We start from the raw sequence: 25,253 nt of genomic DNA, 5'->3' as shown, positions 1-25,253 counted from the left end.
GAAATCGCAATTTATTTTTTTGAAAACCTAAAACCTAAAACATGCTTCATGGTGTTCGAAAATCACATAACTAAAATCAATTTTTCATCCACCATAGAAATCGCAAGCAAGAAAACCAAATCGCAATTTTATATAAAACCCGAAATAGGTTACATAGCAAAACCGAAAACAAAAGTAAGGTTCCATGGTTACACTTTTTGATCTTCAGGGATGCAAGAAGCTTCAAAAGGTGGTGGAATGGATGAGAGCTACGGCAAGGATGCTTGAATGGATGAATGGATGCTTCAGGGCCTTTAACTTTGGATTTCTTGAAGTTGCCGAAACTTTGGAAGAGAAAGGGGAGTATTTGTGTATTTTTATTCTGAATTTTGTGGTGTGTAGAATGTCTTCACAAACTCCCTTAATATAGTGAACGGCAAGGGCTAGGGTTCCCTTGAATTTCTCTTGAATTACATCACTTCGACCAATAGAAAAATAGCATATGAAGTAAAGAGCAAGTAACCTTTCTTTGGCCGAAATCTTCCATGTATCTAGACTTATTTTCAGTCTCCTTGTATGTAGAGTCATAAATCAAATCTTATTCCTCTATTTTCCCTCATAAAATCTCAAGAAAATCCAATATTATCCCATAATATCTTTTACTGAAAATCCTTGAATATTTCGTTTATATATCACGGCAAAAAGAAATCTTAACGGGCCAAGAATACCTCAAGACGTCAAGGAAGGTTTTGGAGACTCATGTGCACGTCACATGCTTCAAACTTCTGGCCAAACTCTCCCATAATGGGCCAATTTGAAATCCATATAATGCATTGCTGAAATTCCTTCATTATTCTAGAACATTCTTGAACTATCTTGAGTCATCTTCAAGCCACAACATCTCCTAGCACCACCAGGACTCCTAGCAGCGTCAGGTCTCCTAATGTGATTAGGTTTCCTAATCCAACTGGGACTCTGTCATTTCTTCATTTCCGAACATCATTTTTCCGAGCTCACTCCTAGTTGCATTAGGATTTCTACTTCAATTGGGATTCCTTCTCCTAGTAGAACTGGGAAAACTTCATTTCTCCATTTCTTTGTCATTTTTTTCCTCATTTTCTCCTTGCCTTCATTTCCATCATTTCCAGCTCTTCTTAGCTCATTTCCTACGTTTGGAGCTCAAATGTACCTAAAAACACAAAACTAAGTCAGAAATGATATTGTTAAGAGAATAACTAAGTAAAATGTAGAGAAAAATGATACTAAAAACATGGAAAATATTACTCTGATCAATCAGCTGAGGGAACAACCTCAACGACGCATTTTCCTTCTCTGTTCTTGTTCAAAATCAACCTCAACCGTGTCTTTCTGAACCCACCACGCCTCTCGGATTTCCCATCGCATATTTATGAACCAACATCAAAGTCAAGCCATTTTTGGCTACTAGGTTTCTGTTCATATGGAGTTCAAGGAGAGAGAAAGTAAATCTAGGATTCTCTCTCTCCTCCACCACTGGTCTCTAGCACCACCGTGACTCACCTCCACCACCATCGTGCTCACGGCCTCCGTCGAGTCGAGCCTGACATCCATGACATCCGAGGCGCCGACACGCCAATACCCAGACTTGATTTGGACACCCAAATCTCCTCTGGGTATGCGACCTTCCTCTTCGCTCATCCAGCTCCGGCATAGAACAGTCAAGAGCTCATCCAGCTCCGGCATAGAACAGTCAAGAGCTCCTCCCTTCTCCTGTTAATCAAATATTCAAGCCTCACGTTTCTGGGTTCATGTGTGTGAGAGAGAGTTCTACAAGACAGAGAGAGAAATTTGCCTCCTCTGTTCTCGGTGGGAGTTGGTAGAATCTGTTGTTATTTGTGTGGTCATGTCCATTTGGGTTATGAAATTTTTAGTGAATTGTCGATTCTCTTCATGGCAAAGTTTCTAATTCGGGTTTTTGGCTTCTGTTTTTGAGAATTTAGTTCATCTCAATTCTAGATTTTTCTGAATTTGTTATTTCAAGTTATGGGTTAGCTGCAATTTCAAGGTAAGGGTTTGATCTTTGAATTTGTTCATGTGAGAATTGGGTATCTGAATTACAAGTAATTTGTGTTTATCATGGCAATTAGATGGACTCTCATCTTCAAACTTGTACTATTTAAAGACATCTGATCTCCTATATGTTCTTGAAATTGAATCTCACTGAGAAAAATAGTTTCGGTGAACAACTATTATTATTATTATTTATTTTTATTTTTTTCAACTATGCTTTTGAGTATATATGCATACTTGAATAACAGAAAGAAAGTCACTGCCGTGCACAAGGCGAACATCATGAAGCTTGCAGAAGGTTTGTTCTTGGAGCCAAACCAAGTTAATCCAAACAGACTCAGGTCGGGTACTGATCTCGTCTTCTTCTTACTCTCTGAGCTTTGTGGTTCCTTCCCATACTAGATAGCAACCCAAGCAACCTGCTTCCCAACATTGTAACTTTCAAGGGGTAATATCGAAATTTAACATTCTCTCTCCTACCACGTCATACTTAATGGAAGATTTGGATGGAGTTTGGAAAATTGGACACGGCTGATTAAAATTAGGAGTATAGGGGTGATCTTGATAAAATTAAAAGAACAATGACTAATATGAAGATTGAGCTAAAGTTGGAGTAGGTAAACTGAAATTAATCCTTATATTTATTACTAACTTGAAGTAGTTGAGTGAATGAAATATCTCCATACAACTTGAGGTTCCATCCAAATCCCCCAAGGTAGAAAATGGTATGTTAGTTTTCTGTGCTATACTGAACCCCTTTTAGAGGCATGCAAAAAAAATGAAAGTAGAAAATTATTATGATATAATATAAAGATACTCACAAAATGACATACAAAAAGTCACAGATTCTTCAAAGTGAAGATAGACATTTGTGATTTGTGTAGTAGAATCTTTTTCTAGTTTCATGATTTTTAAGTGAAATAATAGGCATTTGTGTAGTGGAATTTTTTATATTTTTTTTACAGCAGCTAATTGAAAATGTCACGTGTAATCTCTCTTTCTCCCTTCTCGATCTACAACCCACCACCTCTTTCTCTTTTCTGTATTCTTGAACTTTCGTCCTTAGGTGGGAAACTGGGAAACCCACCAACTAGCAAACCTATTGCCTTAGTAAAAGACGAACGTTCCCCGCTGTGTCGTTTCTTTTCTTCTTTTAAGTTGGGATTTAAAAATAAAAAAAATTAATACAACAACTCAGAATATACAAAAATCAATTATTTGGAGTTAGATGCTTCACTTATAAAGAGAAGATTAATGTCACCATGTAAAATAATACTCGACTTAGATGAAAGTACTTTAAAATTTCAAACTACTAAAAAATTTATATATGTGTGTGTTACCAAATTTCGCTCTCATTCAATTTTTCTAAAAACTAATTTTTGATTAACGAACTCAACAGAAGTAGCCGACGAAACTGTAAAATTTAAAAAATAGAGTAGTCCGAGCAACCGTTTGTACAGAACATAAATAAAAACAAAAACATGACTTAAAATCTTAAATGTGTCTCAAACTTAACAATTTTGAAAGTAAAGTTAAGGAAGTTAAAATAATGAAATTAATCTTCTAGTTTTTTTTTGGCTAAGTTCACCTCTTCTTCAGATTTGATATATTTTAAAAATTTTGTGTTAGAAATGGAGGGTGTAGAGAATAGATTCAAAATTTCACGCTTAATTTTCCTAAAATATCCAGACCAAAGAGGAAAAATGAGTATTAGACCCGTAGTAAAATTGTAAATCTTTAAAGTAGTCGAGCTTCCCGTTTTGGTAGGAAACAAAAACAAAAAAGGCAAATCCCAAAGTCGAGCGCCATTACAACCCCAAGCAATCAAGCGGGAGAGAGAGACTCTCTGTTCCTCTCTATGCCTCCCAGAAGAGGTAAGTAACAACATCCTCTTCTCTTCCGAAATTGACAATCTGATTTCTTCAATCTCCGTCACTTTTCCTTGATACGATTCCATTCTCAGCTGCTGATCCTTTTCCATTTTTAGGGATTTGCGAGACTTGAATTTGATCCATAATAATCCCAACTAGTCTAGTAGTAGTCCTATAGATAGTCAGATAGAGATGGCATTGAGCCGCACTGGTGAGTAGTACTCAACATTCAAATTCGCTCGACTTTTTTTCTGATAATTACTGCAATTTGATGAATGTTTGTTAGTTTAGTGACTGATTCGAGTACTTTGAATTTGATATATTCCAGAACTGCTAAATGAAGCAAAGAGCCTTGAGTTACAAGGATTACAGAAATATTTGATCTCTCCTCTATGTATGCCTAAACTTGATCAACTACTTAATGATGTGTATGCGGCTCGCCGTCCTAAGCCAATTGATTATCGCAATCGAAGAGATTTGATTCGTATTTTCAATGCCATCTCCAAGGAATTATATGGTAACTTCTTCTTTCTTAGCTCTGTTCAAGCTAATCTTTCTGTGCTAGGCTACTGCTAAGTTATCAGCATAAATATGTATGTTTTTTTTTTTTTTTTTTTTACACTTTTGGTAAGTCCATTATTGCTTGCATCATAGGATTTGCTGCCTCTTGAAATCCATTTTTTCACCATAATGGTTCACCTTGGACGAAGCTCTATCAACTAAGGTGTAAATTGGGTGAAATGAAGTGTCCTGTGTGCATTTATATGACTTGAAAAACTCACGTTACTAGCTGGAAAATTCAGTGTTGAAGCTTTATCTATTGCCAATGAAAAATAGATTTTTTAAAATTTTATTTATATTTTTGTAAGTTCCTGATACGGTAAATGGTGAAAAGGTCAATACCTGTGACATGGCTCAGAGTACAAGATCTGTTGTTTGTCTTTCCCCCATTGGTGCGCAATTTGGAAAGATGGTTCCAAGTGTGTGACCATTTTCTTTTACAATGTGATTGCAATCATGGCATTAGCTGTGTGGAAAATGGTATTTGTCTAATCTGAGTTGGGTTTATTGAATGAATGATTCAAGTTTTTTTTTTTTTTTGGGGGGGGGGGGGGAGAAAAAAGGGGATTGGTGTTGCGCCGTAATGGCTGTATTCTGCATTTCCGTGTCATTTGGATGGAGAGAAATGAGAGAATCTTTAAGAATGTGTAGGTGAGGAGCTCATGAAAGAGAATTTGATTTTGGGCAGCTCTATGCGCGTTACTTTCCTCAGAGTTCTGAATATTTTCATGTCATGATATTCTCTAGAATTGAAATGCTGCTGTGTTTAGATCTTTTGATTTTTATTGTTTTGTTGTTTGATGCTTTCTTGAGATGTAGACTAGGACATATAGCTAACAGATTCGTAGGACATCTTGTCATCTGTGTTGTACTTTGTTTAATCTCTTAGCAAAATATGCTTGTTAAAGAAAGGATCCACTCAAATTCTCTTGCATCCTCTTTTGAGGCCAGTCTTTATGTTTGGAAGGCCACTCTTATGATTGCTGAATGTCATCGTTAGTTGTAAATCAGTTCTCTGGCTACTTCAATGGAGTTGTATTTTCTGCTTTTGGTAATTAAACTTTGTTTCAAATGAAAGAAAAAAAAAATCTTCTTGCATCCATAGATGATTGTTTTGGATAATTCTAATTCATCCTCTTAATGATAGAAACTGGACGGGAGCAAACACAGTATCATTTTGCATAATGCTTCATTATATTTCTGCATGTTAGTTATATTTATATTCTTTATCGACTCTTTCTTAATTTTACTTCCCTTTGTGTACCATATGATACTGAGTGCTATTACCTTCTTCTTTCAGGCAATATTGGCAATTCTCCTGTTGTGGAGGTCTATGGCTCTTTTGTGATGGATTTGTTCAGTGATGAAAGTGATCTTGATCTCTCTGTTAATTTCAGCAAGAGTGTAGGCGATCTTCCTCGAGATATGAAGATCAAAACTCTTCGGAAGTTTGCTAAAAAGTTTTTGTCTCTTCAAAGTAATAGCCTCTACTATGCTTATATGTTGGCAACCTTTTAACCTTTTGCTTTTGACATTGCTTACTCATATCCACCTTGAATGGACATAGACCCACATCAGACAAACACAGAAAAAAATAATACCTGAGTATCTTCTGAGTCTGCATCCTATTTATTTTCTTTGTGAACTGGTTCTCAATGTCTCTGTCTCACGTGCATAGATATAAATTAGTTCCAGGTAATCCTGATTTGTCAATTGTCTTCTGCAATTGTGATATTATACTTAATAAACATGAGTGCTTTAATCTTGGTTATGGGAGTGTTCTAATCAGATATCTTGAAGATATGTGCGTGTGTGTGTGCCCCCTTAGCTATGGGATGTGTTGTCCGGTGCACTCCACAGCGTATTTCAATTATCCGAACTCTTTTAACTGTCCATATAAGGGTAATTTCTGAAAAAAATAAGCCTAACCAGAACTTGTTTAGCAGTTTGATTATCATCACGATGATTCGTGCTTAGGAAAATGCTGTCAGTCTACTTATTTTGTCACAAGACTTAAGAAGATTACTTGCGAGTACAGTATCATCTCTCTCTACAACAACTGTTTCTCTTCCTTCATCACTCTAAATCCCTCTCTGTGATTATTTTCCCTTCTTAACTCTCCCTATATATGTATATTTTATTCACAGAGAGAGTTGTTTCGACTACCTATTTTGAGGACTTAACTCAAACATAGTTTTGGGGCCTACCCCGTAATATTGTCCTATGACATGGAGTGTCCATCCTTTAGGTTCCCTTTAAAGTTTCTTCTTTGCACAGAATCAGGCAAATCCAAATGCATTTAATCATTTAAGTGTTGGGAAGCACTATTAGTTTTACTAATTCAGTCACAATTAGATGACTAAATGATCCCAGTTTGTTGAGTTTTTTTGTAGGGTTGATTTGAAATAGGACCTACAAAAGAGACATTTCAAATAATGAGATCACAATTTGGATGGTCCTCACATGTTGTCCTCAGAGCCTTCAAACTTAGTTCCTAACCAGATCATCTCGGTGTTTCTGCATCTGTATATGTATGCTTCACACGCACAAATACGCATATATATATAGATATGTAATATGTAGATTTTTGTGTCTATCAGATGCAAGTCATTGTACTCCATTAGTCATTGTCTTGTTCTCAGTTGTACATCTTTGTGTTGTAGGGGCAGGGCATGTTGCTGGTGTACAGACGATTGTGAGTGCTAGGGTTCCTATAATCAAGCTTATAGACTGTGGAACTGGAATTGAGTGTGATTTATCAATTGAGAACAAGGATGGCATTGTAAAATCCCAGATTGTCTACATAATATCTAGAATTGACGGAAGGTTTCAGAAACTGAGTTTTATGGTAAAGAACATATAACTCATGTCTGATTTCTGATGTTTGACTGTATAAAAGTAGCACTTTCTCCTTTACTGTTTACCCGACAGTCTCAATTTATCTTGCTAAGTTCACGACATGTTGAGTCTAACACTATACACGTTTTAAAACCCCATTTATATCTACTACTTGTTTTCAAAGAAACACTCGATATATATATATATATATTTTTTTTTGTGCTATGCTTTGTTAATAGCGTCCATGCATTTTTAGTTTGCCTTTTGATTATGTTTCTCCTTTTGATATCAGGTTCTTAGACATAATTGACATGGAGGTTTTTTACTAATTAGATGACATGCAAGCTAATGTTGCATTATAGTAATAAGAAAAGAAAGTCTAAAAGAAAAGTTTAGGCCATGAAGAACACAAAAGGTACTGAGAGGGAGATAGGGACTCTGTCACTAACTGGAAATTGCCGGTTGCCTGCTGCTGCTGATGCTTCTTTATTGTATTTCTGCAAGGTTTTCTTTTCCCTTTTTTCCCTAAAGACTAAATCCGTGATATCTGATTAGTTTCTTCCAATATGGGAATAATTCTTCCACCAGCCATCAGTGTTAACTGGTAATAAATCAGTTCACCATCTTGTGGTTAGGCTTAATGACAACTTGGACCAACAAATTGACATGGGATGAGTAGCATCAATAGGTGATCCAGTAACTTTAATGTGCATGAGTTGGCTTCTCTTGGATAGGTCTGATGTTTTAGACTGATGATTTACTTGTTCTGGGCTTAGGCTTTTTTGTGGAGTTTCCCTTCTTGTTTCATAATCTCATTTCTTTGTCAATATGTTCTTCTTTTGCTTTTAAAAAAATGAAACTGAAAAAGTCCCTTGGAATGAAATTTTGTCATGCGCTTTTTATTGATAGTCAGGACCTATAGGCATGAAATGAACGCATGTCATATTTATTCACTGTTTCAGATGAAAGCCTGGGCAAAAGCACATGATATCAACTGTCCCAAAGATCGAACTCTGAGCTCTTTTGGCATAATATCTTTGGTTGCTTTTCATCTGCAGGTAAATTAAATTTCTCATATTCTTATTGTGTCAAGCTTTGCTTTCTAATTATTTCTAATTGATTGTGAGATATTTTATTTGATTTAATTATTTCTAATTGATTGTGAGATATTTTATTTGATTGTGAGATATTTTATTTGATTGTGAGATATTCTTAATGTGAACGGTTGAATTAGATAAGTAAAATGTGAAGTAATTGTGCTCTCTGTTATACAAATGCTGTTGCTTTGGAAATGATTTTATATGTTGAAAGAGAATGGTCAGGCCCATGCCTTTTTTCCATGTCGTCTGGGATGCGACCGGTCAAGGTACCTATTTCCTGCCTCCTAAAATTATAGGGTTCGGCAGGAACGCCCAGTTTTGAGCCTGGCCCCACAAAGCTGGTTTAGGGATTTCTGAGTATCAGGAAAAAAAATTGAAGGAATTCTTGTTTCTTGTTAAAATAACTTTACCTGACAGTGAAAGCAGCTTTTGTTTCTTAGAAAAAGTAAAATATACAACTTAAATTATCTACAACAACAAAAATTATTCAGATTTGTTAAATTAAGCATCAGAACTTAGTGCATAATTTGCTTACCCTTTACCTGTTCTGGTAAAAGCTTTTTGACTTCATCTTTTGCTAGTCACTTAAAATTTGCAGTAGAATTTTTCACTTATTAGGCTATATTCCATTGGCTTGGTGAGATTGTTCTTTACTGTCCTACCTCTTACCCTTTCTGTTTAAACATTCTGTCATACGCCAGTAGAATTTTTCACTTATTAGGCTATATTCCATTGGAGTACATCTCTAGTTATTTCTTCGTTAATTCTCTGCAGACTCGAGATCCGCCAATATTACCTCCATTATCTACTTTGTTTGAAGGTGAGAATCTGAACGTCTTATCCAAAGAAAATAGAAGATAAAAGGTCTGAAAGGCCTCCGTAAAGGTCTTAGAGTTCATTTTCAGCAATAGTTCATTTTTTTTTTCCAAAGAAAGCTTTCTGACACTTCCACTGCTGGAAACTTCTATTTTCTGGGTTGATATCATAACAAGAAAATCAATCGGATGGTGCTTACAAATTAATGGCTAAGCAGCAGCAATCTTGTTATTTGGCTATAGTATATGGCTTTAAAAGTTCTATAGAAAGCACAGTGGTCAGTTTTTGCTTTATCATGACGTGTAATTATCTTTTGTTTTTATTTATTTCATTAACTTTGAAATAATGTTTTTGATCCCTGTGTCCGTGTGTTGCCCTTTTAACCAATTTGGTGTATGCTTTCCAATTTAGCCAATTTGCTTCCGGTTTTTATATTTCTTGACCAATGTGGTCCTTTCTGTCAATTTGGTGTCAAATCAGGCCTTTGAGGGGTCTTGAGTTGTAGGTTTTACCCATTTAGCCAATTTTTCCAGGTTTTACTGTCTTACCCATTTCTATCCTTGTAATCTTACACCAAAGTGATGGTAGTGACTATATTTAATAGAGATAAACACATGAAATTGACCAAGGGGATAAACACAAGAACAAAAAAAGTAAAATAACCAAGAGGGTAGAAGGAACAGCTAGAAACTAGTGACTTTGAAGCTTCAGTTTTGTGAACCATTCATAATTAGAAGTGAAAGTAGACACTAGTCATTTTGTTTTGTTTTGTTTTTTTTTTTTTTTTTTTTTTTGGGGCTTACAAAGTAAAATTATTTTATTGATACAAGTGCTTTAAATCGATAAAGAGAACTATTGGTTTTTGTTCATATCATTATGACAATTAAGTTACATCCGGCGTCACAGATGGAACTGATCCTGCAACTGTGATGAAAAGAGTAGATACTTATTTGGAGTTTGGAAACAGAAACAAAGAATCCGTGGCAGACCTTTTCTTTACCCTGTTAGTGAAGGTAATGTTTGTGCTTTTCATCTCCATATAATTTGATACTTCAAAAACATGCTTTGAGGTTCCAATTTCCTATACAAGGTAACACATGATGTTCATACATACTATTCGGATGCTTTGTTCTATGAATTGAAGTTTTATTACTTGCTACTATGAAGGTAGCATCAGCTGAAATGCTGTGGCAGAAAGGTCTATGTGCAAGTCTGTATGAAGGATCGTGGACATCAAAATTATGGGATCCTCATTATAATGCTATAAATGTAATGTCACATGACCCATTCATTTAAACAAGGTTTAGATTTGTTGCTTCACACTGTGTTCAATGTGTGTTGACTACAATTTCCAACAGGTTGAGGATTTCACAGATCCATCTCAAAATGTTTTAAGGGCAGTAGGAACAAGAGAATTTCAAAAGATCTATAGGTGTATTCATTCTTCTCTCAGTCACCTGTTAGCATTTTCAGACAACCAGATGGAGGGAAACAACTTGGTGGATCTTTTGTTTGGCACGAAGTCAGTATACATCCCGAGCAAAGCTAAGCATCCTCCACTCCTTAATGGTCACCAGACAAAGCGGATGCGAGTAAGTAGAGGCTGGGAAGAAAATCAGCCAGAGGAAGGCTGGAAAGGAAAGCAAACTCAAGGTTCAGGAACAGCACAGCACGTGGAAGTTAGAGGAGGAAGACAACAAGCTGATGGCCCAGTAGGAACGATGCAAGTAGATGGTTTGGGAGGAGCACAGCAATCCCATGATGAAGCAACTTCAAACCTAAATGTTAAAGATGAAACTCCAGTAGTTCATACTCAAACTCCGCTGGTCGGCACATTGTGCAATTCAATTTCTCCGCACACTCCGCTAGTTTCTTAACAAACTCCCTCGGTGGCTTCAAATTCAGGTAATAAAATGTTCATTATGGTTCAACGAAGCTCCCCGCTCCTAACCAAAATATAATAGGTCTTGAGAGTTCTATTGCATTTCCAACAATCTGCCTTTGCTTCCCAGCAAAATTCATAGGTTAGATGGGTCACATAGGCTAGATTAACCTGTTCTGGTGCCTCATCAGTACCATCTCATACACACAGCGGCCACAATCAGTTTACAGGCAATTGTGTTCATCTCACACCAATCAAGGATCATTGGGTATACCAGATTGGACTGTACTATTTGAATTAGATAATGTTGTAGTCCATTGTTCGACTACAATTGTATTATGCGGTGTTGTACCAGATTAAGTCGAGTTAGTTGTACTTTGTAAATGCGTAGATGCAGTATTGGATTTAACTAATCATTTGTTACTTCGAGTTACCAACTATGCTGTCCAGTCTGTTCATTGATAATCAATTAAGAAAAAACCAATTATACATTCTGCAAGATCCCATCAGAATTACTATTAAGTTCATTTGCACGAGATTCTATATATTGACTTATGCTTTGGCCTACTATTTTAATTGACTACTTTTTTAAGTCCCAAGAACTGATTCAAGATGTTTGAGGAAGCTTCAGTGCCTAACAAATATATAGCTCTTTAAAAGAAGAAAAGAATAATCAGGAGAAGGAAAATCTATTCTGAAGAACCGTTTCATCAGAAATCATAATCCCCAAAGAAAGAAGGGGTCACGAATCAGACCATAAACGAAAAAGAGTGGGAAGTTCAACGTATTTCGAAGTGCAAACATAATGAACATTCCATACTAGATTACTTGTAGATGGCATTTTCAGATCATGGCTGATTATGCAAAGCCAGCAATTGCGGTCGGTTGCAGAAAAAGTTTTATGTCATTTTGGAAGTATTTGGACTGTTTTAAAAGAATGAGTTCACAAAGTCCAAAACAAATATTTACACATTTAGAACAGAAACTGCTGATTTTCTAACTCATCTACTACCCCCTTGTGGTCCAGCTCAAGTAGCAATGGCATGAAATGGGCAAGGGTTGGAAGTAAAACCTATTTCAAGTCTTGAAGCCAAACAATAAAAACTAAATAAATGAGTAAAATTAAAAATTAAAATAGAAAGAAAAAATAAAAAATGATGAGCGACACATGAACACCACATTTAAACAAAATTTTACTAGCTCAAAACAATGAAATTGACAACATCAGGTCAGGCAGATTTGAACCAAAGCACATCTGAACGCCATGTCATGAGCATAGTATGGTAAAATAAAATGAGATGAAAGTGTGAAACATCTGCCAAGAGCCTGTCTTGGTTTTGAGCCTGGGCAAAACCTTCAATATGATATTGTTTAAAAATTTGAAGTACTCATAAATTTGACTAGTTGATTAAGTGGCTGTTCCAAAAATTGTCAAGGGTATTTCTAGAAATAAAAAGAGTTACAGAAACAAGCGTTGCAGGTTTTAGATTTGGTACACAATAGGATACTCACTTTTTCATTAATGCAGAAGCTCTCTGATTATTCAACTGTGCTGTAAAGCAGTTTGGATAAGTACATGTCTGTGCACAAGAGAATACAGTAACAATGTTGTCTAATTGTACCACCACTGAACTACGCCAAGAAAAACCCAACACTGAACTCATTCTATGTTACACAAGTCAACGCCTCAGAAAGATCCTACAAATAGCTACCCATATTTTGCATCATAAGCTTAAGCAAACTGGGAGGAAAACTAGCAAAATTGTGCTAAAAACTAATAACTTGATGAAAAACTTGATCCAGAGAACACTATCGATACACAACTTAGAAACAAAATAAATAAGATTTTGAGGAAGCCCAAGTGTCTTACCACAAAATCCAGGTTTTCTTACAGAGAGACAGAGGAAGACTGCAACTTTTTATCACTGACAGCTTTATTCTCGTCATCAAAGAAGTCCTGAAGTGCAATCATCTTAATGGAGCTGGTCTTTAAGCTCTTTATTGCTTCTGCAGTTGCCAAAGCTCCAGCAACTGTTGTTATCACTGGAATCTTGTAAGCAAGGGCCGTCCTCCTTAGCTGCCGTCCATCAATCTGATCGAGTGCATCACCAGAACTTGTAATCACCATCAACTGGATTTGCCCATTAGCAACCGTGTCACCAGCATTAGGCCTCCCCTCATGTAGCTTCAGCACTCGTTCCACCGGAATTTTCGCTAGTTCAAGAACATGAGCTGTTCCTGCAGTTGAAACAATCTTAAATCCAAGGCCTAAAAATGCCTTTGCAATTCTCTCAAGATGGGGTTTGGTCAAGTCATTTAAGCTCAAAAACACAGTGCCTGAAAGTGGTAGCGCCTGCCCAGCAGCAATCTGAGCCTTGGCAAATGCAATTGGAAACTCAAAATCAATACCCATCACCTCACCAGTGCTACGCATCTCAGGCCCAAGCAATACATCACAACCTTGGAACTTCTCAAATGGAAGAACAGCTTCTTTCACTGACATATGTGCAGGAATGACTTCTTTTGTGAAACCAAGATCATGAAGAGACTTCCCAGACATAACCAGGGAAGCATATTTAGCCAACGGATGTCCAATTGCCTTGGACACAAAAGGGACCGTACGGGAAGCACGAGGATTTGCCTCGAGTAAATAAACATCTCCAGACATTGTAATTGCATACTGACAGTTCATCAGCCCACATACATTCAGCCTCTTAGCCAATTTTATAGTCCATGACCTGATTGTATTCAAGCAAGACTCTGGGATGGTTTTTGTCGGAATCGAGCAAGCAGAATCACCAGAATGGACCCCAGCCTGCTCGATGTGCTCCATTATCCCACCAATGACGACATTCCCATGAGAGTCAGCAAGTGCATCAACATCAATCTCAATGGCATCGGATAGATACCTGTCAATCAATACAGGACGTTCCGGGTCCACCTCAACAGCAGTTTCTAGGTAGGTCACAAGTTTTTCATCACTATATACTATCTCCATGGCACGGCCGCCCAATACATAGGAGGGTCGGACAACAACAGGGTAGCCAATGTTTGTGGCAATGGCAAGAGCATCTGCTTCACTCTTGGCAATTCCTCCTTTTGGCTGTTCAATCTTTAACTCGTTCAGAATTGCATTGAACTTTTCCCTGTCCTCAGCAGCATCTATGGAGTCAGGTGTGGTACCCCAAATGCGAACATGTCCAGCACCACTTGCACATCTAGGCTTGTTTTCATCTAAATACCGCTGGAGGGGAAGTGCTAGCTTCAGAGGTGTTTGACCTCCAAACTGCACAATGATCCCATCAGGTCTTTCCAAATCAATTATGTTCAGCACATCTTCAACAGTCAGGGGCTCAAAATATAAACGGTCACTTGTGTCATAATCAGTAGATACTGTTTCAGGATTTGAATTCATCATGATTGTCTCATATCCTGCTTTCTGCAAATAAAAAAAAAACACAAATAAGTAATGCACAACAAAAGATACCAGCAAAAGTAAACATATTAAACCAACAATACAGAAGGTTAATTTCTTGCTTTAGAATGTTTCTGTAAAAGAAATAGATCTAAATTATAGCAACCAGCAATGTTGAACATTATCCACATATTCATGGATAATTTTAGGAAAAATAAGAATTAATAAAAGGGCTTCAAAATGGAAAGCCAGTCAGATAGCAAACAGATACTAAGCACATACCTGAAGGGCAAAGGATGTATGGCAACAGCAGTAGTCAAATTCAATACCCTGACCAATTCGATTTGGTCCTCCACCTAAAATCAAAACCTTCTTTTTTTGGGTGGGAGCGGATTCACACTCAAAGTCATAAGACGAGTACATATAAGGAGTATTGGCCTCAAACTCTGCGGCACACGTATCTACCCGCTTATATGCTGGAGTGACACCCAATGATAATCTCTTCAACCGCACTTCATTTTCAGAGGATTTAGTGGCAAAAGCTATTTGTTTGTCACTAAAGCCTCTTCTTTTCACTTCATAGAAGTCATCCTTTGTTAGATCAGACAAGTTTCTAGCCAGGAGGAATTGCTCTACATCCACCAATTCTTTAAGCTGTGTGAGGAACCATTTGTCAATGAAACTCAGCTCATGAATTTCATCTATCTTCATTCCCTTCTTCATTGCAGCATACACAGCATGGATACGATCTGGGTTAGGGACTCGGAGACTATATTTCAATTGCTCCCAATCCCAGTCTAGTTCCTTAATTTTCCCACAGCCCCATCCAGAGAAACCACATTCCAAAGACCGAACTGCTTTCTGAAAGGATTCTTGAAATGTACGCCCTAGTGCCATTGACTCACCGACAGATTTCATCTGGGTCGTCAGTATTGGCTCTGAACCAGGAAACTTTTCAAAAGCAAACCGGGGAATCTGCATGATCAGTATGATGAAATTAATTAAGAAAAAATTGGCATGAAAACATATATAAAATGCATGGATTAACAGAAATGTATTTTTATCAATCAGAGGATTGCCGGTATTCCTCTCTGCAGAAGTAATAGTATTAGTAAAACATGCAAGAAGCTAATGCACAAAGCTATCTAACATTTGATAATCACGCAAGTCCTATCTAAGGTCTGAACATTCACCAAAGACAGAATTTTTAAAACCAAAAGGCAAAATTGAAGAACAGCTTTACATTAAACACATAAACTAGCAGAGCAGAGGAAATGAAAAGGCACTTGCCTTTGTTACCACATAGTCTATGGAAGGCTCAAAACTAGCCGGTGTCTTCTTTGTAATGTCATTGGGAATTTGATCCAAGGAATATCCAACTGACAACCTAGCAGCCATTTTCGCTATCGGAAAACCAGTTGCTTTGGATGCCAGAGCCGAGGACCGTGACACCCTTGGATTCATCTCAATCACCATAACCTCCCCGTCTTGAGGATTCACAGCAAACTGCACATTAGAACCACCACATTCCACTCCAATCTCTCTTATTATAGCTATCGAATAGTCCCTCAGCCGCTGATACTCCTTATCAGTTAAAGTCTGAGCAGGCGCCACGGTGATAGAGTCTCCCGTATGAACCCCCATCGGGTCCATATTCTCAATGGAGCAAATAATAACAACATTATCTGCCAAGTCCCTCATCACCTCAAGCTCATATTCCTTCCACCCTAACAGTGACTTCTCCACCAAAACCTGAGAGGTCAAACTCGCCGCCAGCCCGGCCTTACAAATAGTCTCAAATTCCTCCTTATTATATGCAATACCACCTCCCGTCCCTCCCAACGTAAAAGCTGGCCTAATGATCAAGGGAAACTCACCAATCTCTTTCGCAATTTCCACACATTCCTCCAAGGTGTTGGCAATTCCAGACGGCGGCGTTTCAACCCCAATGTTCTTCATCGCCTGCTTGAACAGCTCTCTATCCTCAGCTTTCTTAATGGCCTCCAGCTTAGCTCCAATCAACTCCACACCATACTTCTCCAGCACACCGCTTTCGGCCAACGCCACCGCCAGGTTCAACGCCGTCTGGCCTCCCATGGTCGGCAAAAGAGCGTCCGGCCGCTCCTTTTCAAGCACCTGCTCCACCAATTCCGGAGTCATCGGCGTAATGTAGGTCCTATCGGCCAAATCCGGGTCGGTCATGATCGTAGCCGGGTTGGAATTGATCAAAACGACCTCGTATCCTTCCTCCTTCAAAGCTTTACAAGCTTGAGTCCCCGAGTAATCGAACTCGCAAGCTTGCCCGATCACAATCGGCCCGGCGCCCAGTATCATAATCTTCTTCAAGTCCGTCCTCTTCCCCACCTTCCCCGGCGCCTTCGCCGCCTTCGCTTCTTCTTTCTTCTCCGCCACGCCGCCGTCGGACAACGACTCGCTCCGAACCGAGTTGACTCGGCAACTCGGACGATGACTCTGCGACTGCGGCCATGACCGGAGGCTGAGCGACGGTAGGGCGCCGAGCTTCTTGGAGTATAGGAAGCGGAAGTTGTTCGGTTTCGACGAATAGGAGGAGGGTTTGGACTGAGCCAAAATCGGCGGCTGCTTCAAAGACAGAGTCCTTTTCATGCAATGGCCCATCTGAGAGAGAGAGAGAGAGAGAGAGAGAGGAGGTGTTAGGGTTTGGAGGATCAACTGGTCTGTGACTGCACAAGAGTGGAGGTCTCAGTGGAGAAGAAGAGTGTGTCACAAAACGACACCTATATATGGCAATATGCAAAAAGCAACAAGGACATTGTCGTCATTTCCACTCAACTCGCCATTACAGTACCAGAATTGGAAACGAAGAGTGGAAACGTATCTATAAATTGTCAGAAGTAAAAGTTAAAACCCTAAACTCTAAATTCTGAAGCAGAGCGCTCATGGGTTCGATCCATCAGAGAGTAAACCAAGCTGCGACTTTTTGCAACTATAATTTGATTAATCAATTCAATTAGATTACATGAAGAACCAATTACAATCGTATTGCTACTCAGCTGTAAACTGGAGATGGATCTTTGTCTACATCAAAACTAAGAGACGGGGGAGTCTGGAGGACGCAACGGAGAGAACAATCTCGCTCCCTAAAACTATGGCTATTTGACAATTGCACACACTGCACTCAAAATTTGAATGGGAAAGGTGAGAAAGAAAAAAATCACTGCAAAAAAATATATCACTTGGTATTTGCGAGCACGACCGATTTTTACAGTCCCAAGTGGATATCCCTGGCTGGAGAATGTGATGAAAATGGGAGGAATCATTCCAGGCACAACTTGTAAGATGTGACTAAGGGTAAATATCTTGAGCATATTCCGCTACTTGAAATAGTCTGGCCGAAGTACTGTGATGAAATTGGGGGCTGAACCGTCTTCATCCTTCTGCTTCCATTCTCCATTGCTTTGGATGTACCATGATACTTTAGGAGATAATGGCGTATACAAATCTGCACATTTAGAAACCAAGAGTCAAGCATATTCACTCAACGCATGAATGTAACTGAATATGAAATCGGAGACAATAGTACCCCGACTACACAACTGAAATTTTGTGATTTCAACTCAAGCATCCAGATTGAAAAATTACTTGCATCCATGTGCAACACTGCCCATTATGTTAATATTAATTTAATTATGGAGTCTGACCACTACACCATCACAATCAACACCCTTTCTTATCTTCAAAGTTTGGTCTTAATCAATCAAGTAATTATGAAGTCTGACCACTACACCATCACAATCAACACCCTTTCTTATCTTCAAAATTTGGTCTTAATCAATCAAGTAATTATGAAGTGTGCGGCTGTGCTTCATCTAGAGTCAAGTCAGATAGTACTGTGGGTCACAAGCATCTAAACTATTGGTTGGGGGAAAAAAGTAATCTCAACACTGAAAATAGATCTGGGTTGGACACCAGTCCCATTGATTGGGGTAAGCATGTAACAACGCAATGCCTACCTATTGAGTCTCTCCATCTAACAGCTTAACTGCTTAAGCTATTAGGATCTATAACTAATTTGGTTAATGATTTCAGGAATCAAAACAAGGCAATGGAGAGGAGATGTTTCGATGGAAATGGACAGAAATTCCCTGTTGTGTAGTCGTTTTTTTTTTTTTTTTTTACCAACAAACGAGCATCAATAAAGCCTATGCACGATACAGTAAGAAGCAGCCCTGGCTTAAGCTTCTAAACTGTAGGTAGTTGCCATTTTAATAAGTGCACATGAATTTTAAACTGTCGTGCAGCCTAAGGTACACTAGATGCAAACCTGTAAGTAAAGGTGGATCTGGTTCTCTTGTACTATGCAATATAGCAGTCCCAGATAACACAGTGATGAATCCACAAAATTCTGAAGCTATGCTGCTTGCACTTTGATCAGAATAATCCTACCAAAGGATACACATTTTAGATTTCCAATACCTTTCATAAGCAAACCAATACAAACACATTACGTTAAGGTAGCAATACCTTAAACATTATTGCACTCGCAAGTATTGTGAAAGATGTGAACATAGCATAATAGATGGGAGAAACGACTGCTGTGTTGAAAGTATCCAATGCCTGCAACAGCACCCAAAGTCAGAAACCAGGACAAACACTCACACATTTCTGGAAACATATATAAAAAAAATTTAAAAAATTAAAGCAAGCAATCTACAACAGTAATGTCCAACAGCTGACAAGCAACAATAAAGAAACTATCAAAACCCTTCACTTAAAAATAAAAAAAATACCACGCACTAGGAAAACCAGGTCTCTCTTTAAATGTAAACACTGAATCATGAATACTAATACAATCACATAACAAATCTCACAAGCTACAGTAAAATCATTCAAGTAAAATCATATATCAGGCTCTGTAGCATATCCTAGCCAAGAGAGGCTTTATGGATTTGGTGAAAACAAAATAGGATAGGTCAGGAGAGATGATAAGACCCCGGAGAGAGAGAGAGAGAAACGGGGTGGGGCTTCAGTCACTGATGATGGGAAAATGTAGCTGGCAGCAACAGTTAAGACTTCAAAAGGATGGAAAAATTCAGTTCCTGGACCAGAACATTTATTTTGGATATTTCTAATAATTTGAAACCTTAATGGAACCCTTGATTAACAACCCTGGCCTAAACCCTAAACATGATATTGTAATACCCTCTTGATTAAGTTTTAATCAAGTTCTTCAAGCTTAATAACTCTGCCTCGACTGAGGTTTCTGTACTGTTAATTTTTTATCTTCTGTACTATACTAAAACAGACTTTAAAAAGAACAAAGCTGTGGATAAGAGATCCACACAGGAAGAACAATACAAAAAGAAGCCCTCTGCGCTGGAAATCATTGAGTGTACCTAAATTCCTGATTTACTATACTCAATGGAACAATGATTGTCTGGGCTGCAGTGATTGGTAAGGGACTGTCTCTTATAATTTTCTGCCTACATCACGTAAGATATATTTGATATCGAGAAAAACCCCAAAACTGCTTTGCAGACCCAGGTTCGAAACTTGGACCTCCTGTCAACCCCTGCAATCTTTAGGGGGCAGGAAACTCTAGCAAATAGCTAGGTAAGTTCCTTGAGGGGGTTCGAACCTTACCGCATGGGAGCAACCATGTTCCTGACCATGATCCCAAAACATAATCATATGGTCGCTTATTCTCTAACTAAACATGCTATGACCTGTACTGGGGACTTGAAATGAAATGAGGAAGCACCTCCTTGGTGGTTTCCCATTGTCCAAATGATGTCAAGATATTAGAGTTTTGACTTTTAGTGAAATCTAATCTGATATAAAGACTAGTACTTGCTAAATGATTTTAGTAGTATCCTTTTTGGTTTACTAGTTCTGTTTCTTTTCATATAGGAATGCGAGCCAATGATAGAGGATTGGATATGGTGGAGTACATTAAGTTATCTGCTATCAGTCAAACAGGCATTTCTAACACAGTTAAAAAGTTTTACGAGTATGTCACAGATTGGGAACTAGGAGTAATGTATTTTCAATCTGTAGGTCAGAAGATCAGCCTCTGCAACCTAAAGATCTCCCACTTTGCATACCCCAATCAGAACAAAAAATAAAATAAAATTACATCCAATTTTCCTTCCATGAAAGTACTCCTAAACCCTGTCTCCTACCAACCATAAAAAGCAGCTATAAACCTGTTTATACAGTTGCTTAATTCAGGATCCTGAACCACAAGATGCATGAAAGTGAGGGCCCTATCTTGTCTTGTTTCACTTCATCACCTTGAATGTGAAGAATGATTATAAACTAAACTACTACAGTAACAAAATTGGCTCACTGAACATTAATTATTTCCCTATCCTGGTTAACTCTAATCTGATCAACATTGAAACAGACTTCTAAAATTTCATATGCCACTAATTACCATCTCTTAGATTTCTAAAACAAAAGAATACATAACAAAAAATTTCAGAGGATAAAGAAGAGAAAGTTATCTAGCATTATAAAAGAAAAGAATATAAGCTCTCCTGCACACATAATAGTGCATAACAAGATACTGACCATATTTAGGTAATTTAATTGAGTGATGATGCATGTAACTGCAACCATTGCAAAAATCCATGTTTGGAAGTATACTGCCTGGTTTGTGCCCTCTATTGTGAGTTTTATTGCAATGCCAATGGCTTTTATGCTCATGACCTGCAATTTGGAAAGATAAATCACATATGAGGAAACCATAAATAGTTACTTCAAAAGTGATGTATGAAAATTGTAAGTGGCAAAACTTACAGTCAATGATCCAATAATTGAGCAGATTCCTATATAAATCAGTATATTGGTTTGGCCATAGCGGGGGGAACAATACAAGATAAGGACTAGCGTTACAGCTATCACTGAGGCTGTATACAAAAGGAAAGCTGGAAAAAGACAACAAACCAATTAGAAAATGAAGAAGAAGAGCAACCACTAGTTATTGAACTTTTAAGAGGTTACCTGGTTGTATTGCTAAATCCCAGATTTGTTGGACGGAAGTAAGAGTCTGCTCTTCGGGTGCATGGAGTACAATCACAACCGAACCCACTATGCATAAAAGGCAGCCCAACATTCCCATTTTCTGGAGTTTCTCCTTTAACAGGAAATGCGCTAACACCGCACTATCCATGCACACTTCGCCTTGTCAGAAACATGGCTCGATGGTTGAAAAGAGAGATTGAAATAAATTAATTATACACACTAGAGAATAGGGAAATCCAATGTACCTAACAATGATACTCAAAGCACCAAGCGGCGTGACAAGCCCGGCGGGTGCGTATATGTATGCTACAAAATTTGCTATCTCTCCAACAACCACTGTTAATTGTCCAAAATTTATGAATAGCATCAGCATTCAACCCATGTAGCAGAGCAAAAGCAGATAAAATAAAGAAAGCACAAATTGCAACTGAAATGAACTCTTCAGGAGAAAATATTAAACAAAAACTCAACCCAATAAAATCGAAACTCCATTAGCTCAGCACAATGGCATAAATCTTGAAATTCTTGAAACGATGAATACTAGCACACAAGTAGCAATTAACTTACTTGTGACCATTCCAATCCACCATAGAGGCTCCCGCAGATACCCATATCCTCCAGAACCTTAAACAGTCCAAAATCAAAAATAAAAAATCAAAACCCAAATCCAAAAATCAAGAATTAACACCGGAAAATCGTGGGAAAGAAAGGAACTTGATAATGAATGAATGAATGAATGAGGAAGCATACTGGCACGAGTTCCATTGTTGCCGGCTCGGCGGAGACCCTTCTTCTTGATGATGAAGCTGGAGCCAATGAAGGCGCTTGAGACCACGGCCAATATGAACCCTTTCAAATTGCTCGATGACATTTTACCATTGACACAAGAAGAAGAAGAAGTTAGATGATGATGATTTTGTGAGAGTGGGAGTGGGACTCATTCTACAATGTAATGCGGAGGAAACCCAGAAAAATCAAAAAACGGAAATTTGATCTGGGTTTCAGATTCAGTGGGAGTAGCATCTGTTTGACCAGTTGGACGACGTAGAATCAAAGGATTGATTATAAAATTTTGTACTTTTAGGAACCAAAAAAAACAATGGAGAAACTAAGAAAGAAAGAAAGATAGCGTAAATTCTTACCTGCCGGTCTCTCAGGCCCCCACTTTCCATTGTCCACCAATAAGCGCATTTCGTTCTCTCTAGGATTTTACAAATTTTGGATCACATGTACTTGTGATAGATGCTACGATATGTGTTACGGGACAAATGATGCCACACATCTATTCCGCATTTTCTTCTCTTGTTTAATTTTTTTAATTTTTTTTTATAATAAATAAAGGCCGGTGCGGATGTCCTCTAACTTAATTAATGAAATTATTAAATATAGGAGAGGCGTAAAGCCTAAACCCATGATTAGAATAAACATACTGAGAGCGTCCCGAACAATAGTATGAACATCCATAAAATCTCTGTTTTTAAATAAGCACCAACTAGGAACTCTGTTTGTTATATAATAAAGGTAACATATTAAAGAAAATAATGTAATACAACGCAATCAAGCAAATAAACTAGGTTTCCCACTATGTTTTGATGAGCAATGAAACCGTCGACGGCTCATTTCATCTACTAGGAGGCAAAGCCCATTTGACCTAACAAACTAACTGCATACCTAGAGCAAACAAGGCGCAATTGGGACAGAGTGCACCTCACTTTACTGAACAAAGGTAGGGGCTTATTATTGGTATAAAGCCCCGAAAAAATAAATAAACAAAATGCAATTACACATAAACCAATATGGACCTAGGTGTAGCACAGAGGAGCAAGCATCACTGAGCCCAAAGAGGAAAATGCAAGAAGCCTAGCACCACTAACTCATTACCACCATCGCACCACCACCCGTACACCTACCACCTCCTACCATCAGTTGTACGCCCTCCAACTAATCTAGAGCAAATATGAAACAATTAGAAGCCACCTCAAGAAACTAGCTGCCCAACAACGCATCTTAAATTTACACACACATCGGGTTAATCCCAATAACCAATTTGTCATGCTTGCCCTCCAAGCCAATCTAAGACTCACACAACACCTCCCCCCCACCCTCCCCGCCCCCGGCAAAAAAAAAAAAAAAAACTCTCTGAACAACCTACGTCGACCCTCCTAATAGTCACCTCTTATATCACGGGAGATGGAGAGAATTCGATCAAGAGCCGATAACACTTGCAACTCATGTCCACCCCTCTAACTCAGTCTAAATTAGGGACTGCCACAGCCTCTCATCAACAGTCAAGCGCAATAGCTAGAGAGACTTGTTTGGCTACACCTGCATCACATTGGCTAGGCTATAGTTAGTGGTGATGCATGGGTCTACCGAACAAGAACAGTGGTAAAAGACATGAAAATGCAAATATGAAACAACCGCAATTATAGCACTCATTAAGCAATTACAATCGCCATGACAAAACATAAAACTAAAACATTGTTAAATCTAGTGGGGATTGACAACCCCTGATCAATTCTAGTCGCTGGAAAATTTATGATCAACAGAATACAATAACAAAAAGAGAAAGAACAAATATATATGTATATGTAAAGTAATATGCAAATAAATACAACTAAGTAGATTAGAATTCACTAACTTGATCTTGTGAGAGAGGCTTGCGTATGCAGCGCAATGTCCTAAGACAGAAATAAGTCCTCACACCAATGTTGTGGTTGAATGTAGACGTCTGCCCTGTAGGATACAACTCTCGTTCCAAGGCCTTGCATGGATGCCTTGAAACCTGGCGAACTTCACTTGTGTTTCTCTATAGTATTTTGAGAAGAAGTGATGTTGAAGAAGATGTTTTGCACTGAACCTTCACGCCATTTTTATAGAGGACGGACAAGAAAACGTAACTGTTCGTTCAAGTTGAATTTGACATGAACAGTTACAATCGTTTTGGATCAGTTTATCCAAAATTTGTCTTTATCCGAATTTTAAAAAAAAAATGTGTTATTGGAATTTTAATTTCGGCCCAAGGCTCAAGGTCCTATCTATGATATATTAAATATATATTTAATATTTACAATATATCAAATGGAATCCAATGGAAAGAGAATTGCTTCCCATCCAATGGGCCTTCCTTTTAAGTTTGTCCATTTAATATGTTTTTAGTGTAAACATATATAAAGGGAGCAAACTAGAGCCTTGTCTTCAATGTGGGATCATCTCCCACATGTTCCAATAGGTTCTAACAATACCCCACATTTTCGATTCAAACTAAGAGAATATCCCACATTTGAATAGAAAATAAGAATTATTGGGATACCAACATCTCTAATATGACCAGAGAGAAAAGAAGACTCGATAGGCATCAGGAGAGGTGTCTTTTGGACTTGAACCTTCTGTAGTGATTACTTGTCGGATCTACTTTGCCACATAATGAAATGAATTCTTGAACTATTCGCGTTTATAGTAAATCAAGACAACAAATGTCACACCTACCGAACCTAGCACATTTCAGTTCTTACGGTTGTGTTCATTTTGGTCCTGAACATATCCTGAATTCATGAGAGCTTTAGAGAATGTAGCCATTTAATTCTCATAGATGCGACCCACATCACTCTCATGTAGGTGACACTAATTTTAGAATATCCTGCCATATTCCTTCTAATGAAAGGATATTGGTGTCATTAAGAATAGAGATATTCATCCTACACTTCGACAGGTAACACACTTTGTACATCATGTGA

At 38.1% G+C, this 25,253-nt stretch overlaps 3 protein-coding genes across 4 annotated transcripts; 1 reads left to right on the top strand and 2 right to left on the bottom strand.

Annotated features, from left to right (window-relative positions):
* Positions 1–3,758: 3,758 nt before the first annotated feature.
* LOC112188215 (protein HESO1) lies at positions 3,759–11,529 on the top strand. Its single transcript, XM_024327297.2, has 10 exons — positions 3,759–3,902; positions 4,016–4,110; positions 4,228–4,416; positions 5,761–5,937; positions 7,124–7,308; positions 8,261–8,356; positions 9,173–9,218; positions 10,121–10,227; positions 10,382–10,483; positions 10,573–11,529. Exons 2-10 carry the CDS (start codon positions 4,092–4,094, stop codon positions 11,089–11,091), a joined length of 1,440 nt encoding a protein of 479 aa, XP_024183065.1. The 5' UTR covers positions 3,759–3,902; positions 4,016–4,091; the 3' UTR covers positions 11,092–11,529.
* Positions 11,530–12,584: 1,055 nt separating this feature from the next.
* On the bottom strand, positions 12,585–17,325 carry LOC112185526 (carbamoyl-phosphate synthase large chain, chloroplastic). Of its 2 annotated transcripts, XM_024323784.2 has the most exons (4): positions 15,802–17,325; positions 14,794–15,486; positions 12,967–14,535; positions 12,585–12,804 (listed from the first exon to the last, which is right to left on the bottom strand). In XM_024323784.2, exons 1-3 carry the CDS (start codon positions 17,146–17,148, stop codon positions 12,985–12,987), a joined length of 3,591 nt encoding a protein of 1,196 aa, XP_024179552.1. In that variant the 5' UTR covers positions 17,149–17,325; the 3' UTR covers positions 12,585–12,804; positions 12,967–12,984. The 2 variants fall into 2 exon arrangements, with proteins under 2 accessions (XP_024179552.1, XP_040371656.1); XM_040515722.1 differs by having other exon boundaries at positions 12,585–14,535.
* Positions 17,326–17,467: 142 nt separating this feature from the next.
* On the bottom strand, positions 17,468–22,656 carry LOC112185527 (probable magnesium transporter NIPA6). The gene is made up of 9 exons (XM_024323785.2): positions 22,267–22,656; positions 22,084–22,140; positions 21,762–21,852; positions 21,496–21,656; positions 21,292–21,419; positions 21,064–21,201; positions 19,015–19,107; positions 18,815–18,932; positions 17,468–17,992 (listed from the first exon to the last, which is right to left on the bottom strand). Exons 1-9 carry the CDS (start codon positions 22,385–22,387, stop codon positions 17,865–17,867), a joined length of 1,035 nt encoding a protein of 344 aa, XP_024179553.1. The 5' UTR covers positions 22,388–22,656; the 3' UTR covers positions 17,468–17,864.
* Positions 22,657–25,253: the final 2,597 nt, after the last annotated feature.

Source organism: Rosa chinensis, chromosome 2 (genome assembly GCF_002994745.2).
Source record: "Rosa chinensis cultivar Old Blush chromosome 2, RchiOBHm-V2, whole genome shotgun sequence".
Classification (NCBI taxonomy): domain Eukaryota; kingdom Viridiplantae; phylum Streptophyta; class Magnoliopsida; order Rosales; family Rosaceae; genus Rosa; species Rosa chinensis.
Note: the sequence above shows the minus strand (reverse complement) of the source record. Positions and strands in the feature narration are given on the sequence as shown.